This window comes from Carcharhinus amblyrhynchos, chromosome 11, assembly GCF_965287045.1.
Source record: "Carcharhinus amblyrhynchos chromosome 11, sCarAmb.v2.hapA, whole genome shotgun sequence".
Classification (NCBI taxonomy): Eukaryota; Metazoa; Chordata; class Chondrichthyes; order Carcharhiniformes; family Carcharhinidae; genus Carcharhinus; species Carcharhinus amblyrhynchos.
This window is the reverse complement of record NC_137334.1, coordinates 55,275,038-55,292,870: the sequence shown is the minus strand read 5'-3', so window position 1 is coordinate 55,292,870 and position 17,833 is coordinate 55,275,038. Positions and strand designations below refer to the sequence as shown.

The 17,833-nt window shown below is 39.9% G+C and overlaps 1 protein-coding gene across 7 annotated transcripts in view; it reads left to right on the top strand.

The window, feature by feature from the left end:
• The window catches only part of marchf7 (membrane-associated ring finger (C3HC4) 7), a 61,393-nt gene that overhangs the window by 7,557 nt on the left and 36,003 nt on the right, over positions 1 to 17,833 (top strand). For 3 of the 7 annotated variants that reach the window (XR_013888164.1, XM_080199136.1, XM_080199135.1), the window contains exons 1-4: positions 2,228 to 2,361; positions 5,026 to 5,205; positions 10,141 to 10,299; positions 10,405 to 10,591. Coding sequence is in view for 6 of the 7 variants with exons in the window: in XM_080199136.1 (XP_080055262.1) it covers positions 2,248 to 2,361; positions 5,026 to 5,205; positions 10,141 to 10,299; positions 10,405 to 10,591 (640 nt within the window). In the remaining variant the exon portion in view is untranslated. Of the gene's footprint in view, positions 1 to 2,227; positions 2,362 to 5,025; positions 5,206 to 10,140; positions 10,300 to 10,404; positions 10,592 to 17,833 lie in introns of those variants that run through there. The other 4 variants (XM_080199138.1, XM_080199137.1, XM_080199139.1 and 1 more) reach the window with 3 other exon arrangements.

The following is a 17,833-nucleotide window of genomic DNA, read 5'->3' as shown; positions in this document are numbered from 1 at the left end:
TGGGGATGAGGAGAAGAACCTAGAATTAAGGGCACAGTTTCTGAATAAGTGATTATGACAGAAATATTGAGAATTTTTTTTAACCCCAGGGAGCTGTGGAAGATGAGATAGACAAGTTCTTGGAACTACACAGGAATTGAAAAGAACAGACAACAAAGAGAATTGAGTAATCTTGGTATTGTCCGATTTGCAAACAGGAAGCTGGCTGTTTGAACTTCTCCATTGAAGCAAGTTCTTTTTGTACACTTCCCAGGGCCTTTCATCACTTCCCTTCACATTTTATGCTGGGTTAAATTTCAATTATCTTCTTTTAGATTAAAGATCCATCAGAGAGAAGAAAATTCAGGCAAGCAGCTTGCTCCCTGCTGCTAATGCTTGTCCTTTTTTCCCCCTGCCCCACTCTGCTTGTAGACAACATTCTATTTTTCTAACCAATATATGTTAGACCAAAGAATAGTTGACCTGCCTATGTTTGCCCAACTGCAACCAAAAGGAGTGAGTTCACAAACTTGAAGCATTTTTGAGGCATCAGAGGATGTGGTAATCAACTACATATTATAAATTTATTTGTTTACTGAATGTTGAAAAGTGACCCGATGAGTAATCTAATTTGTCCATCTGTTCAGTGGTATACTGATAGGAGATTAATTTTTCACTGTGGTTTCATAGCACATCTCATAGAGACATTGTCCCACGATATGGGAACTCTTATACAATCTGCCCTTTAGTAATTTGTACAGAATTAACAATCACCTATTCCATATGCATCTAGTTCCACCAAAAATGATTTTTAAAATTTTAAAACCAGTACTTGTTCTTTCATTTGTAATGAAGCTCATTGGTATGCATTTGCATTGGGGAATGTAAATACAAGTCTCACGATTGCACGTATCCTTCAGTTCTGAATCAGAAGCACTGTATAACAATATCCAATGAACATTGATCACATTTAATATCGGAAAGTTCTGTATAGGAGTGTAATCAGACCCAGAAATAGAGAAATTAGTGGTTAGAAGTAGATCTTAAGAGGGGCTGAAAGAGAGTGAGGTGGAGAGGCAGAGGTTCTTGGGGGGTCATTTCAGAGTTTTGAAGGATTTGAAGTACAAAATGGAAAATTTTAAATTCATCTGATTGGTGGATGGGAGCAAAAGGTTGAAGAATGAATAGATGTGGTGCCAGTTAAGATATGGAGAGCAGAATTTTCTTTGAGCACTAGCTCAAAAGAGCTTTCCAGAAGAATACTGGGATAATTGAGCCTGGAAAGAACAAAAGCACGGATAAAGGTTTCAATAGCAGGTGGGTTGAAATAGATCCTTGGATGATGTTGGAGGTTGAAGGACGCTTTTTTTTTGGTGATTGTGGGGGAGGGGAGGTGGATATTGACTCAGAAGTTCAGCTCACTGTTAAATAAGGCACTGAGGATTACAAATAGCCTTGTTCAGTCTGAAATAAAACAGAAGAAGCTACACATAGCTAACAGGCCTGCCAGCATCTGTGGAGAGCAAATTAGTGAACATTTCACATCAGTTAGCTTTCATCAGAACCTAATGAGGGAATAGAGTTTGTGGCTGTGCCCAAAACCAAAGGATTTCACTTTGTGTTGTATGAAATTATGGGTTATTTAGGACTGAACTGTCTACCTAAACCAAGGCAGGTGGAAGACTAAGGTGAGGTGTGACTATGTCATCAGTGTACATATGGCACCCAATATCATATCTTTCAATGATGCTGCTGACTGGCAGTATGCAAGTAAGAAGTTGGCAGAGGGCAGGGATGACAACAAAATATCTGTGAAGGGGTGGGAAGAAAAGCCATTAGAGGAGATTCAAATGTGGGGAAAGAAGTTGAGATTATCTTTGGATTTCAGAATTGTATTGAAGCAGTTGGCAGTTTTGGTGGAGGGCTGTGCTTATGATCAAGCCAGATCTAGCAATGAGTGGCTAAATTGCTGTATGTCACATGTTCAAATCTACATCCCTTAGACTTGAGGGGGAAATGTTTAGGCAGTAAGGGGGAAATTCCATGTCCTTGGAGGTGAGGGGAGTACATGAGACTAGTAAACTTGGAGGCGGAGTACATGAGACTAGTAAACTTGGAGGCAAAGTAATTTGAGACAGAAGTTAAAATGGCTAAAGTTTATCCAGTTTCTCCATGTAGAGTTGAGGGATGGAATAAGTGGACACTCTTTGTCTTGGTCACCAGGAGCCATCAGCTTGGCAGTGAGATGCTGACTGATCGGAGCTTTGAATGTCTGTGATATTCCTATGGCATTATTTCTGTTGCAGTTGCTGCTTTGGGGCTACAGTTGATGATGTAGATGAGACAATCGTCCAGCAGTCATCCACTCCTGTCATGGCACAGGTAATATGCACATTTTTGTAGCTCTTACTCAGATGTTAACATGGTCAAGCAGGTGCCGGTGCTTGAAGAGTGGATGTTGCTGTGAGTACTTCTGTCTCTGTCGGAACAAGATGTTGGTTATGACAAGGCTGTGTTCTAGGCATTTAGTCATGATCAGGGTATCATTGGTGTTGGATTTCCCTATCTACTCTGTGCCAATTACATCTCCCCAGAGGTCTCTGTCCTTTCCAACTCTGGCATCAAAGTCACCAGTTGAGACCCAGGCTAAGGATCGTTCAAGGTTGAAGTACAGTCCCTCTTTGGACTCGACTGTAGCTTCCAGTGTTGAGGTGTACAAGCTGAGGACTGTAACACTCTGGCTGTGTACTCGGGTGCGCTGAAAGGTTTTGAGGCATTTGTTTATTCCTTAAGGGGAGTCTGAGATGGCAAACTAGTTTATTTTTAATGGCAAAATGAAGGTGATCATCTTCTGCTTTATCTTTCCTGAAAAAGGTCCAACTGCCACTCTGCTCCTTGAGTTGATCTTTGCTGCCCATCTGGTCATGCTGAGGGCAGTAATGTTTGTGTTAAAAGGCCTGAACTTCCAGGCAACGATAGTAGTACGCCGTTTGGTCTGTTGTTGGGATTGTCCACAAGTGTTTTCATATTCCAGGTCCTAAGCTTAATTTTAAGGGATGGAAGATACCTATGCACAAGTTCTTTTAACATGAGGTGGCTGATCCCCACCAGCTACTACGTGGGCTTGATGGAGCAGGACCTTGGCCCAGTCACAAGGACGTCCAAGACAACTGAAGATCGGGTTCTACTACATGGGCCTAGGACTTACAAGCGCACACAACTCTGTTTCCTTAGGATATCTCTGCCTGGTATCCTTGTGTAGCAGCTTCATGAACATATTGTGGCACTGGCCTCGTGCTGTGAATGGTCCCGCTGCTCCTCTCTCACTCTTCTAGGTGGTGATTACTACCTCTGGCTTCTCTTCACCTACTTGAAATAATTGGCTTGGATCTAGAGTGACAGCCAGAATGTTAATTAAGTACATTCAGATTATTTAAGAGTAGGATAGACGCAATGCCCAGGATTTCAAGGCAGAATAGGGAGGTGACATTAGGACAAAATCTTAGTTAAAGCCACTAGTGTAGTTAGTTTGGAGCTAGCTTGCTTATGACTAGATTTGGAGGCAGAAGTCTATATTTTGTCACATTGGGTGAATTGTCTTAAGATTTGATCTTGCTTTATAAACTTAACCAAAGATACTATTTGAACTTCAAATGTAAAATTGTGTGCTTTTGGGTAGATTTCTTTTAAGGTTTGCAGTGAAGGGCCAGGCATGCTTGCAACCAGAGCTATCTGTTCAACGGTTGCTGATTTTGTTTTTTTTTTGGAAGTATAAAAGTTGGAGTGTTATGGTAAGGTTGTATAAGGCATTGGTGAGGCCGAATTTAGAGTATTGTGTGTACAGTTTTGGTCACCTAGTTACAGGAAGGTTGTAAATAAGATTGAAAGAGTGCGGAGAAGGTCACAAGGATATTGCAGGACTTGAGAAGCTGAGTTACAGAGAGATATTGAATATGTTAGGACTTTATTCCCTGGAGCGTAGAAGAATGAGGGGAGACTTGATAGAGGTGTATAAGATTTTGATGGGTATAAATAGAGTGAATGCAAGCAGGCTTTTTCCACTGAGGCTAGGGGAGGAAAAAAAACCCAGAGGGCATGGGTTAAGGGTGAAAGGAGAAAAGTTTGAAGGGAATATTAGCGGGGGGCTTCTTCACACAGAGTGGTGGGACTGTGGAATGAGCTGCCGGATAAAGTGGTAAATGCAGGGTCACTTTTAACATTTAAAAACTTGGACAGGTACCTGGATGAGAGTGGTGTGGAGGGATATGGTCCAAGTGCAGGTCAGTGAGACTAGGCAAAAAATGGCACAGACAAGAGGGTCCAAAAGGCCTGTTTCTGAGCTGTAAATTTTCTGTGGTTTTCTATATAGGGAGACATTATTTTAACTGTGTAACTTCCTTTTCAGCAATTTCTGAAAAGGTGTATTTTTAATTTCTCAGTGTAAATTATTTGTAGAGAAATGCATCGAAACAAATGCATAAAATTCATCTTGAGGACTAAGCTTTTATTTAAGCCACTGAAGTTTATTGTTGTGTATGATATCAGTTCAATGGCTGTCCACAGATGGAAATGAGCACACTTGCATAAGTTATTTGAATGCATACACTGTTTGATTTTCTTATTTTTGAATTTGCTTTGGTAGATAAACTATTCAGTTATAATTATTCACTGATTTAATATTGCTACGTGATTTCAAACAATCTCTCTTTCTGCTGCTGATATCACCAGTCTCAAATTTTCTTCTTTGTCCTTTTTTTATTGCTCTGATCTAATTGAGGAGTATTTTTCCACAGGTTTGTGTCGTTAATGCCAAAAAAAAGGCCTCCTTGCAAGAGTTTTAACCAGAGTTAAGAAATCTATTTTGTGAAGCTTTTCTTCTTGTGTTAATTAGTGACCTGTACAGGTCTACTGATCATCAATATCCTGTCATGTCACGCCTGGGGACAATTTACACATTATTTGCTTTATCTACCTTTAACCAACCATGGTAATTAGTAAGCAGTTAACAGTTGTGCAAATAACTTGTCTAATTCATTTTTAATGCAGTGCCCTGTGGGGATGGAGCCCAAACCCTCAAGAATACCCACAAGATTGTCTGTTGAAGCACATCATGCTTTATCAACACCTTCATCAGGAACAAAGAAGTTGTATGAGGGTAGATCAGATGGCTTGGGTGATTCGTATGCAACAACAGAAACTCCAAAGAAAATGGAGAATGAAGTTCAGGTAATGGCTACTTCAGTGGCAGTTATTGCGAAGAAATAAATACTATAACAACTTGCAATTATCTTTTTAATGTCTAAAAATACTTAGTTGCTTTACAGAATGAAGAAAGTTACTAGATCAAAAAGATTAATCTTATAAATGCTATTAAATATAAAAACAGAAGGAAAGAAATTTTGGAAATAGGAACCAAGGTGTTCTCTTTTTCACCAATGGTGAAATGCAGAGATGGCCAAAGTTGGAGGATTTAAGAATACAGGAGAGGGCACAGTTGGGTGAGGCTGCAGAGGCCACGATGGGATTTTAAAATGGACACTTTTTAAAATATATTCTAGAAGGCCAGTTGAAGGATAAGACCAGAACCAATCTTTAAGCATGAGTTATAAATTAAAAGTTTGCACCTTCTGCACTGTATGATTCTATGAACCCAACAGCTCGTTGTTTCAGTTGTCTATTTATAGGGGCACAAGTGAATTTTTAGTTTCCGTTACCTGCATGCAATTAACAGATTCCCTTCCCTCTGTACAATCAGTGTCAAAACAGAATTAATCAAGAGCTTTTATGTTCTGTGCAAAGCACAGGATACTGCAAGATATCCCTTCTCTAGGACCACTAATCATTTCTTGTTGCATGTATTTCTATGTAGAACAATTCAGTGGTTGATGTCTTGTATCTCCGTACTTAATTCTGAAGATTTCCTTTTCTCTCCAGCTGGTGATCCATAACCTATCTTCAGCCTCTGAGGAGTGCATATTATCTCTCAACTAAACATTCAATGAATATGCTCTTTTAAGTATGCCCACTGTGTAAAAATTTCTCAAAAATTTGACATGTTGTATTCCATTTTCACTGTGGCTGCCAAAATACTGGCTCTTCCAGACAAAATACTTTTAATCTTTTTTTTATTTTCTTTACCTCCCAAACTAAATGACAACAATTCTTGTTTTCACCCATAATAATGAAACCGGCTACAATAGAATAAGAACATAAGAAATAGGAGCAGGAGTAGGCGATCTAGCCCCTCGAGCCTGCCCCGCCATTCAGTAAGATCATGGCTGATCTGTCGTGTATCAGTTCCACATTCCCACCCTCTCCCCATAACCCTTAATCCCCTTGCCTACCAAAAACCTATCAACCCGCGTCTTAAAAATATTTAGCGAGGCAGCCTCCACCACTTCAACGGGCAGAGAATTCCAGAGATTCACCACCCTTTGAGTGAAGAAGTTCCTCCTCAACTCCTTTACCTTTTATCTTGAGGCTGTGCCCTGTAGCCCTACTGTCCTTTCTGAGCGGGAAGAGCCTCTCCACCTCTATCCTATCCATCCCATTCATCATCTTATATGCCTCAATGAGATTTCCCCTCATTCTTCTAAACTCTAATAGAGTACAAGCCTAGTTTATTCAGCCTCTCCTCATAGTTCAACCCCCTCAACTCTGGTATCAGCCTAGTAAACCTCCTCTGCACTCCCTCCAAGGCCAAAATATCCTTGCGTAAGTGCAGCGACCAAAACTGCACACAGTACTCCAGCTGCAGCCTCACCAGTGCCCTGTACAGCTGCAGCAAGACCTCCTACTTTTATATTCAATCCCCCTCACTATGAAGGCCAGCATCCCATTAGCCTTCCTGACCACCTGCTGCACCTGCAGGCTGGGGTTTTGCAACTCATGCACAAGGACCCCCAGGTCCCTCTGCACCGTTGCATGCTGCAGTTTTTCACCACGTAAGTAATAGTCCTTCCTACCATTATTCCTACCAAAGTGGACAACTTCACATTTGCCAACATTAAATTCCATTTGTCATTTCCTGGCCCATTCGCCCAGCCTATCTAGATCCTTCTGCAGACTCTCCACACCCTCCGCACAATTTGCCGTTCCACCAATCTTGGTGTCATCAGCAAATTTCGACACCATACACTCGGTTCCCTCCTCCAGATCATCTATATAAATGGTAAATAGCTGAGGCCCCAGCACCGACCCCTGGGGCACTCCACTAGTCACCAACCGCCAATCCGAATAGCACCCATTGACCCCCACTCTCTGCCTCCTATTTGACAGCCAATCCTCTATCCACGCTAACACCCTACCCCCAACTCCATTCCCCCTGACCTTCTGCAATAACCTCTTGTGAGGCACCTTGTCAAACGCCTTCTGAAAATCAAGAAAGACCACATCCACCGGCTCTCCTCTATCCACCGCCCTAGATACATCCTCATAGAACTCCAATAAATTTGTCAGACACGACTTCCCCTTAACGAAACCATGCTGCGTCTGCTCTATCAAACAATTCTTCTCAAGATGCCTTGCTATTTTCTCCTTGATCACGGATTCTAACATTTTACCTACAACAGACGTTAAACTAACCGGCCTGTAATTCCCTGCCTTTTGCCTGCCACCCTTCTTAAACAACGGCGTAACATTAGCCGTTTTTCAATCTTCCGGCACTTCCCCGGAATCCAGCGACGTTTGGAAAATAATCACCAAGGCATCCACTATCACCTCTGCCATTTCTTTCAGAAGCCTTGGATGCATTCCATCCGGTCCTGGGGACTTGTCCACAATCAGTCCCTCCAGTCTGTCGAGCACCGCCTCTCTAGTAACAATAATGTCATTCAGGCCCTCCTCTCCTACCATCTTTCCATCGCTAACACCTGGCAAATTATTCACGTCCTCCTCCGTGAAGACCGAAACAAAAAAGTTATTCAAGGCCTCAGCCATTTCCCCATCCCCTACCACTAAGTCCCCCCTCTCATCCTCTAAGGGTCCAACGTTCACCCTAGCCAGCCTCTTCCTTTTTATATATTTATAAAAACTCTTGCTATCCTTTTTTATATTAAGCGCTAGCCCAGCTTCATAGTTTCTCCTACCCTTCTTTATCAACTTCTTTGTCATTCTTTGTTGACATTTAAACCTCTCCCAATCGTCTTCTCACCCACTACTCTTAGCTACTCTAAACGCATCCGCTTTTAATTTAACGCTTACCTTTACCTCCTTTGTTATCCACGGCTGATTATCTCTCCTCCTACGATCCTTTTTAACCATTAGAATAAATTTCTGCTGAGCACCAAGAAAGATCTCCTTAAAGATCCTCCACTGTTCCTCAGCAGACCTACCTTCCAACACGCTCCCCCAATCAACATTCGCCAATTCCTCTCTCATCCTACCGTACTCCCCTCTGTTCAAACCATCAGGAAGATGTGTGAAACATGGCTAAAAATTATTAATTTCAAGTTCATTTCGTAATTGAAACTATGCATTCTTGTCGAATTAATGTTTTACTGTAAAACATTCTAATTTTTAATGTTTCAATTTAGTACTTAACAGTAACGTATCAAAACCGGTGTCTGGTCTGCATGTGCAATGTTCAGATCACAATTTGTTGAGGTGCATCATAATTTTCATCCTCTTCCTCAGAATTCTTTGTCAGGAGAGGGCCCTACCTCTGCCACTATAGGCAGTTCACTGCTTAATGATACTTCAAGTATGACCTGAAACACCCAGTAACTGTTCCTTGGGCATTCCTAGGATTCCTCTATCTTACAGTTATTCCAATTCTGTCTTCCGCTGTCATAGCCAAATCTGCAAATGGTATTTTCATTGTCTTTGATGCTTCTGATGTCCGTGCCCAGCATTTGAACTAGTTTGAAATCTGGATATCATTGAGCCTTCTCTTTGCATCATCATAGAATATGATATTTGTTCTATGAAGGCTGAAGGAAATGACTGTTTCCCAGGAATTTCTTTCAAGGCAGCAGTCATGATCCAACAGGATCCGTGTCCGCGAGAGCCAAGTGCCAGTTAGAATCTATAGGCTGTCCATATAAAACACCTTGGTGCATCCAACAATTTAACCACGAGTACAGATTGAGGCATCTTCAAATTGAATTTTATTGATCTTTTTATCCAACTGTTAAGTTTATGATATATTTCTCGATCGTCTGGCTGAACTGTTCTCATGTTCAGCAACTTTTCTTTTAACTGGAGAAAGTGTGGCGTTAAAAGGTGTTGCTATGGAAACCCACAATGCTCCCATTTTCATGCCTGCCTTTTTGTGGAACATTTTTGTTCCAGTCCTTTCTTTCAACTTAATTTCTGGAATATAGCATGGTAGTAAAGAGCAGTAACCTTAAAAAAAAAGTTGGAAACTAGGACAAAAATTTCAAACAAAATTATAATCCCAATAACTATTGTGGAAAATAGTAGAAAGCAGGGATAGATTTTCAAGGCATGATTATGCTTGAATAAGAACTATATGATCAGTGAAAAAACAAAATGAATGTGTTTAAAATCTTCATCAAAAAGGAAACAAATTTAGGTCTTGAGTTGTCGCTTCCTACAGGTAGTAAAAATCAGAAGTATTTTGAGATGGGTGGCAGTCGATTGGAATAATGATAAAGGTTTGGACTTCTACGTGAGTTTTTGAATGAAACCTACATGAAAGATTTGTTAAATGCCTATACGCCATAGCCACTCCATCGAGGAATATATCATGGACTAAACTGTTCCTTGTGAATTAATAGCACTCCTAGATGGTGTGATGGGAATTGGGAAGAAGTTCAAAGCTTTCAGACTGCCCTTATGGGAATAGAGGTTTGGGTGTTTATGGTGTAAAGAAGACAGGGTCAGGAAACTGGAAAAATTCGACTTGCACTGGTATGCCAGGCCCTGCCATGGTTGAATATAGTCTGCTCAAGGAGTTTTTCTTTTCCCTTTAGTTGCCCAATGTCTGATAGATCTGGTAATGTGTTGGTTGTGGGGCCAAGTAGCTCTGCTGCTTTTATGTGCAACCCTGCTGCACCTTTATTGGGTTGATTCTTTAGTCCAAGTTCTCTCTAATGCTGCTCTGTTATTTCCTTCTAGTCCTCAAGGGCTCATGGTTCCCCTTGTTCTTCAGTCAACTCTTCCTATATATTGCCTTACATAGGCTATTATTTCTTGCAGGGATCTCGATTGCATCATATGCCCCGTAGAGACTTTCCTATATCTGAACCAGAACCCAATGAACATATGTTGAAACTATCGACCACTGTTTCAGGGTGCAGCTCACGAGGATGTGAAGAACCATGGTCTGTGGGTTTTTCGGGAAACAGAAATAGAATGGTATATTCGGTTTCAGATTCAGAAATTAACTTTAATTGTTACTTAACTGATTAAAGGTGCATTAATTTTCCAACAGCATTAACACTTAAAACATTTTTCATACAGTTCTCCACATCTGAAGGATGCCACTTACCTGCGCCTTTGCAGTCAACGATATACAATGAAACAGAGAGACATCCAGGAGCAACTTCAAGATTTTTAACGCAGACCCAGAACAGCGATTCCAAGAGGCCTAAACTGGCATCAGCTTGTTCACCTGGCAATAGTGCCAATTGCTTGAGCAACAATTCAGGTATTTTTCTGCTTGCTATCCCTTCCAACTGAGTTTCATTTATAGTTAGCTCTTTGTGTAAGGTTTAGCATTCTGCTGTGAGGCTTCTGCTAAATTGGAATCAGAGTGGCCAAAGAAACTCCTTGATACTGTTGTCTTTCTAATGTGGCACAGGATTGCAACATGCATTACTCTAACCTGACACTTAACTATATTATCTCACTGAGCAGAAGTTTATATTAAGAATATCCAGTAGTAGCTTCACCATGTTCTTGCATAATAAGTTCTGCATGCGTAAGTAATGAAACATTAACTTTTTAAGGCAACAGCCGATGCTTTGTGCTACACGTTACAATGGGAGGAACATTAAATGGTGACTTAGTGTAAATATTTGTTCAGGTTATGCTTGAATGTAATAAAATGGTGTGATATCAGTTTGTAGTGCATCTTGTTTGAAATATCAAACTGTCTTGACCTTTTTTTATTCCTTGTGTACCTTGGCACTTGGAAAGCCAATTACTGTGTTTTAGACCATTTTTACAGTGCAAGTACCAATGAAAACTGGTTTTGTTGTTGTAATAAATATGAATGAGAAGACCCATCTTTGTCTACCTATCCAAAAACACCTTCATTTCTTCCATTTTCAATATCCAATTATTTTCATCACAACTGCTCTTCTGGAAGTGCATTCCACTGATTGCACCGAAGCTTTTTTTGATTTATTTCATAAATCTGCCTTTCACTAAATTAGAATTACAACCCGGTGTTAGTCCAACATTTTTTTAGCTTAGAAGTAGTATTTGTCTTTTCCATTTCCTTAACTATATTTGAAACGTCACCACTCACAAGCCCTACTGTTCCAGACTGAATGGCTTCATTTTTTCTAGTCTTTTTCCTGTTGACCTGTACCTCTGAATTTAGAATTCAGTTGTATGGATCTTGTCTGCATTTCTTCCAGTGTTTAATGTCTCCCCTATGTTCTGCAGAACAACACGAAGTCCACAAGTTCGTATCTGGCTCGACAGCTTTGTCACCACTTCTTTCTGTGTGTTGCTGTTTTAGCTACACAGTTCTCCATTTAACATACTCTCGATTTGCTGACCTGACAACAGGAAGCTTCCATCCTTGATTATTTAAGCACATTAATTGACCTTTTTTTTTCCCTTAAGCACAGTACTTGGCATTGTGTCAACTTCTGCGTAGCATATTTGCATGCTATTTCTATAAATTTAAGCTGCTTCCTCTAATTCCACTGTTCTTCCTAGTTTGATATCTACTGCAAATTTGATTACTTTTTTTGAGTAACTGCGTCCATTTATTTATTTAGAGTTGAAAACAACCCTCGGTTCTAACCGCTTACCTAAACAATAAATGTTAATGGGCAGCTTAGTTTAGAGGGGAAGAGTGAAAAATGGAAAAGGAGGCTATTAATTAAAGTTTGATCCTGTGCTGCTTGTGCATCTGTATGTATGCATAACGGCCAGCACAGTGGATACTGACTTTTCCTTTGGCATTATCTGAAAGCTTTGAGATGAATTCAAGTTCAAGTTCCTTCAGTTTGTGATTATTAAACACTCTGGAAATAAAGCTTTTCCATATCTTCCACAACACACAGCCAGGGAAAAGTCAGAATTCCATTTATTCTATGTCCTCTTAAATGTTTATTATGATACAAATCAACATGTAAACCTAAAATGATTTTTCTAAGGTGTCTTTCAATTCTGGATCTTTGTGGGTTTTTTTGTAAAGCTTAGTTGTGTTGCCTTAGAGCCAGTGAAATGGTATGACTGCTAAATCTGTTACTCCTAACTAATACTTGTAGTTATCATGTCTCAGCATATAAAACCTCATTGCTGTCCCAACTTCATTGTCATTTATGTGTTTCCCTAGTTGAAATGCTGTCAACAATTAATTTGTCACTTTTTAAATGTAAAATGTAGCCATTCATAATGGGATCCCTATGTAATTAGTTGCAAGTTATCAAGTAGTTACAGGCTTCTAATGACTGAGTTCACCGTTTTATTTTGCGCGCTCTCATTGAGAATTTGGTTACAGTTTTTAATTTTTTCTGCTTCTGTCTCCATTCCCACATTGGCAATTGCACCCCATCATAATGCTTCACTATTGGGCTAAGGCCAGCTACTTTTTATGCTAGCTGAACACTTTTTCCATTTTGCTTTCCATATACCATCCAACCCTAGGTCTGCTGTTGCGTCTTCATCTGACCTGCCTGTTGTTGTATATTAGCTTTATTGTATGTTATGTGGTCCCTTAAGAGATTGGTTACTTGGTCTGCCCATGATGTCATTAACTACTTTGTGGGCTTTACAATCTAGATCCAACCACTATGGAGTAAACCGGTTCTGTTGTCACACCCAAAACCCACGTGCTATCACTTCTGTTTTTATTCTGCAACAGGTTCTACAAATATAACACTGGCATCCTGCTGACTTCCTTGCTCCCATATTGCTCTTGGCCTCCTCTTTCATCTTCTGTTGGTAAATCAGAACCATGGTTTGGAAAGCACATTGAGTGCTTGTATTGTACTCTTTGCAGGGGTTGCCTCAGAGCTTTGGACAGAGCAGAAAGTGAGGAATTAGCTTGGGTGGGTGAGGGAATCGTCCCTGTCACCTATGGAGAAAATAGATGCGGCAGGTACGTGGGAGTCATGGCCGTAACAGGTTAGAAAGGGTTATAAATAAGCAAGACAGGTAGTAGGGGTGTTATTTTTAGTGCATTAGTATTACCTATTAAAAGCAGTTTTTATTTTAATAAGGTAATGAATCCTAATAAGTAGCTTCTCAACTATTTTGATCTTGAATCAGTTTTAGAGAAATGTACTAATTTATGCTTTCTTTAGAAAAGTGCCGTTTTTAACAGCACTGGATACTAAGAATGTAGAAATGGGTGAAGGGGGTAAATTAAATGCATTTAATTTGGTGGTCTTATTTAGATATTCTTTGTACATTAGTATCCATATCAAATGGAGACAGAAATTTTAAGTTTAGTTGCTTTCTCCATGATTTCAGGTGAAAATTACTTGTATAAAATTATATAATGGATACTTGACTGTAATTTGGGGCAGACATGATGTTGTCCTAATGGTAATTTAAGGTTTTCATAAAAGCAAAAAGTTCAAAAGTTGAATTGTTTTATGCACTTAAGCACAAGAGCATTTCTAATCTTGTGTTCCAAGTTTAAGAGGTAGGATTTGATTTTGGGATGGCCATCCAAGCACAGCAAAGCATTCAGTGTTTTTAAATAGCACAACGGGTCAATGGAAATCTAAAAAGGACAGGTTATTTTTATCTATCTTAAGCTTATAAATACATGTGTACAAATTAGGAATAGGTATAGGCCACTTGCCCCATCTAGCCATTCAAATCAGTTGTGGTTAATCTGATTGACCTTGATCTCACATTTGTCTACCGCAATAACCTTTCACTCCCTTGTTTATCAAGAGTCTATCGAGCTCTGCCTTAAAATGTTCAAAGACTCTGCTTCTGCCACCTTTTTGATAGTGAGCTCCAAAGACTCATGACTCTCAGAAAAAGATTATCCTCATCTGTCTTCCGTGTGTGACCCCTTATTTTAAACAGTGACCTTTAGTTCTAGATCCTCCCACAAGAGGAACCACCTTCTCTTCATCCATCCTGTCAAAATTCCTCAGGATCTTGTATGTTGCAATCAAATTGCGTCTTATTCTTTTGAAAGTCAATGGACAGAAACCCAACCTTTCCTCAGCAGACAACCCACTCATTCCTAACAATATTCTAGCAAACCTTCTCTGAATTACTAATCCATTTACACCTTTCCTTAAATAAGGAGACCAATAATAGACCCAGCACTCCAGATGCGGTCTAACCAGTACCGTGTATAACTGAAGACTAAACTCCTTGCTTTTATGATCAATTCCCCTGACAGTCAATAGAATTCTATGAGCTTTCCTAATTACTGGTTCTACACATGTACTAACTTTTTGTGATTCAAGCATCAGGACATCCATGTCTGTATTAACGCTACAGATAAAAAATAGCAAATGATAGGTCAATAAACACAAACTCCCTTTCTGGCTGACAAACTTATGTTTCTTGCTTCAGAATCAGAAAGTTGTGCGATTAGGTTCCAGGACTTCACAAAATTTAGGCTGACATCAGTGCATTACTGAGAAAGTGCTGTGTGGTTACAGACACTGCCTTCAGATGAGATGCTAAACAGAAACCCCACTTCAAACGTCAAACTCATACCTATGCACTCTAAACAATTTGAATAATAAGCTTTATTTGCCTGCTCAACTTATCTATATCTTTTTGTGAAGATGACCCAGGGAGGCAAGACTGTACTTTCATATGAATCTATTGCCATCAGCAAATTTAGCATCCATACCTTTGGCTCCTTCATCCAAGTCAAAGTCTGAGATAATCAGGTATTTGGTAAGGTTGGAAAAATAGTAAAGGAGAAGGGAGGACTTGCACCTTTCACAGCTTCCAGGATGGGAAGTGTTTTACAGCCAGTTGATTGATTGCTTTTTTAAGTGGTCTATTGTTGTGATGTAGAAAAGCAACATACATTTTGTGCAGATCCCACAAACAGCAATAACGTAACCAGGTTTTATTTTAGATGTTGGTTGAGACTTAACTATTGGTTAAGGCGCTGGGAGAAGTTTTCCCTGTAGCTTACTCTTCAGATTAGGGATGTGGGATCTTTTACACTACCTGAGGGGGCAAGTGGGGTTTCTGTTTAGCATCTCATCTGAAGGCAGTGTCTGTAACCATACAGCACTTTCTCAGTAATGCACTGATGTCAGCCTAAATTTTGTGAAGTCCTGGAACCTAATCGCACAACTTTCTGATTCTGAAGCAAGAAACATAAGTTTGTCAGCCAGAAAGGGAGTTTCTGTTTATTGACCTATCATTTGCTATTTTTTATCTGTAGCGTTAATACAGACATGGAATGAACAAAAGTAGGGAAAATGTGCATGTGGGCCTCATCACTTTACCAATGTGAATGCAACAGAAATTAAATGAAATGGAAAATGCAAATCTAAGTGTATCTACCAGTTGTAAGTAGACAAAGGGATGGTCCAGACCGAGAGCTCGGACTCTCTATTGCACTTTAATGAAAATCTGTGCCGCATCGATTCACGTACACCCATCTCGCCTTCTGCCACAGGTGCATAATAGCAATAATTTGCTGCTTGGGAAAGAATCAAGGGTTTAGCTAAGACCTAATCGGCAAAGGTCCCTCGGAGGCTTTTTAGAAATATTTGGATGTATTTTGCGGGAGGTAAAATAGCAACGTCAATTCGTTGAATTAGGAAAAAGTTTGAAACTGGTGTACCTCCGAATGTAGTATGGGGTTAACATTTTCAATCTTGAAATTTAGAAGCAGGAAGTTTTGCCTAAAGTGAGTAGAGCTAGTAAAACAGCAGAGAAGTGATAGATGCAACTTAATATTGATAAATGTGACTTAATACACTATAGGGTGGAAAAGAAAGCATGGAAATATACACTTACAGAAAAACACTGAAGAATGTGACTGCACTGAAAATTCTAGAGGTTTAATTGAATAGAAATAGGTTAACTCATAAAGTACAGTAGTGTTTGGGTTTTTATTAATAGAGACATGGAGCACATGATGAATTTATACAAATGGGAGTCTCTTCTTGGAGGATTGTTGGAGAATGTTTTGCAACAGGGTGTAAGTTTTTCTTGCTACAAGAAACATTTTGAAGCAAAGAAAGATGCAAGGCTAAAGGAAAGAATGAAAGGTATTGCTCTAGCCAAGTGTTACGGATCTACATAGTAACAGCAGGAACAAGAATTGAACAAGAAATGATGGGATATGGTCTGCGCAGCAACAGGTTAAAAACCTGCCAAGTGACAGTAGCTAGCATTCTAAGGGAGAGATCCGATGCGACTTTTCCCAGTAACGGGATTAGCGGTCATCAAGACAGAATTGGATGCAAATAGCCCTATAACCAGGAAGCAGCTTAGCAAGATGACTGAGATCGGTGGAGGTATACAGATGCTAATTCTGAGAGTTGTGGAATATGAGTGGTGCAGACAGCAGAAATAGACAGATGAGGGAAATTTCCAGCATCGTAACATCTAAGAGATGAGACCAGCTTAATATCTGAAGTCTTTGAGCCGAGGTAGTGCAGAAGCCTTCATAAAGGCTGTCTAAATATCTTTGCTGGACCAGGAAAAGACATTTCCTGGACTTAATGGTTCCCAGACTTGATCATCCACTTTGTATTTTGTGGTAAATATAAGTTGAACTTGACTTAGATTTATTTAATTTGAATGTTTGGGAACAGGAAAATATTAAGCAGTTGAAGAATCTCAGATCTTAGAACAAGGGGTAACTTCTATACAAACTGAGTAATTCATGTTTAATTGTATATTGTAGTTCTGTTCATGTGCATTCGTCTTTAATAGTCTTTAGTAATTATTGTACGATGACTGGGCTGGTTATTCTCTCTGGCCGGGGGTTGGGAGGGGGGGCGTTCCATGTGACTGTCACAGCATTCCAAAAGAAAACGACGACACAAACAAATGTTTCAGGTTGAAGCGCCCTCAAAGATAACATCCATCATCCATGTGGTTCATGACAAATCAACACAGATGGTAGGTTAAACACTTTCCTTCAGGTGCCGCCATCTTTCTGATCTGCACACTGCCCCTTCATGTGATCCAAAGGAATGAAGTCAATTTTGACAAGTGCACTAACCAGCTTTACCTCTCTGCCCTCCCTTCGTTGCTTCTATGATGGCAGAATATTTGTACTGTAGCCAGTCTTGGAAAACTGAATGCATCATTTTCAGTCACCAGCACAAGCTAAGTACTCTATCCCTTGCATGGCTACTGTCTCAAACTTAACCAGGCTGTTAAGAATAGACAACATGATTACCATCTTGTGTTGACTGTAACCCATTATTATCCATCACAAAAGCTGTCTACTTCCACATGTAACATTGCCTGCCTCCTGCCACTGAACCAAATAACAATTGGAATAGGATTTGTCATTTAGCCTCTTGAAGCAGTATTGCCATTTAATGAGATCTGATCTGCCGCCTAATACCTCACATTCCTTATATAATATTCCCTTGTTTTTTATGCCAAGTTTAAAATTAACATTTAGGGCATTAGGCCAATGCCCTAAATGTTATGTAGATAGGCAGAGAAGAGAGTCAAGATTTCAGTGAAATCCAGACATAACTGAATGTCAACCGCTTACAAACAAGCAATGGCCACCTGTCTC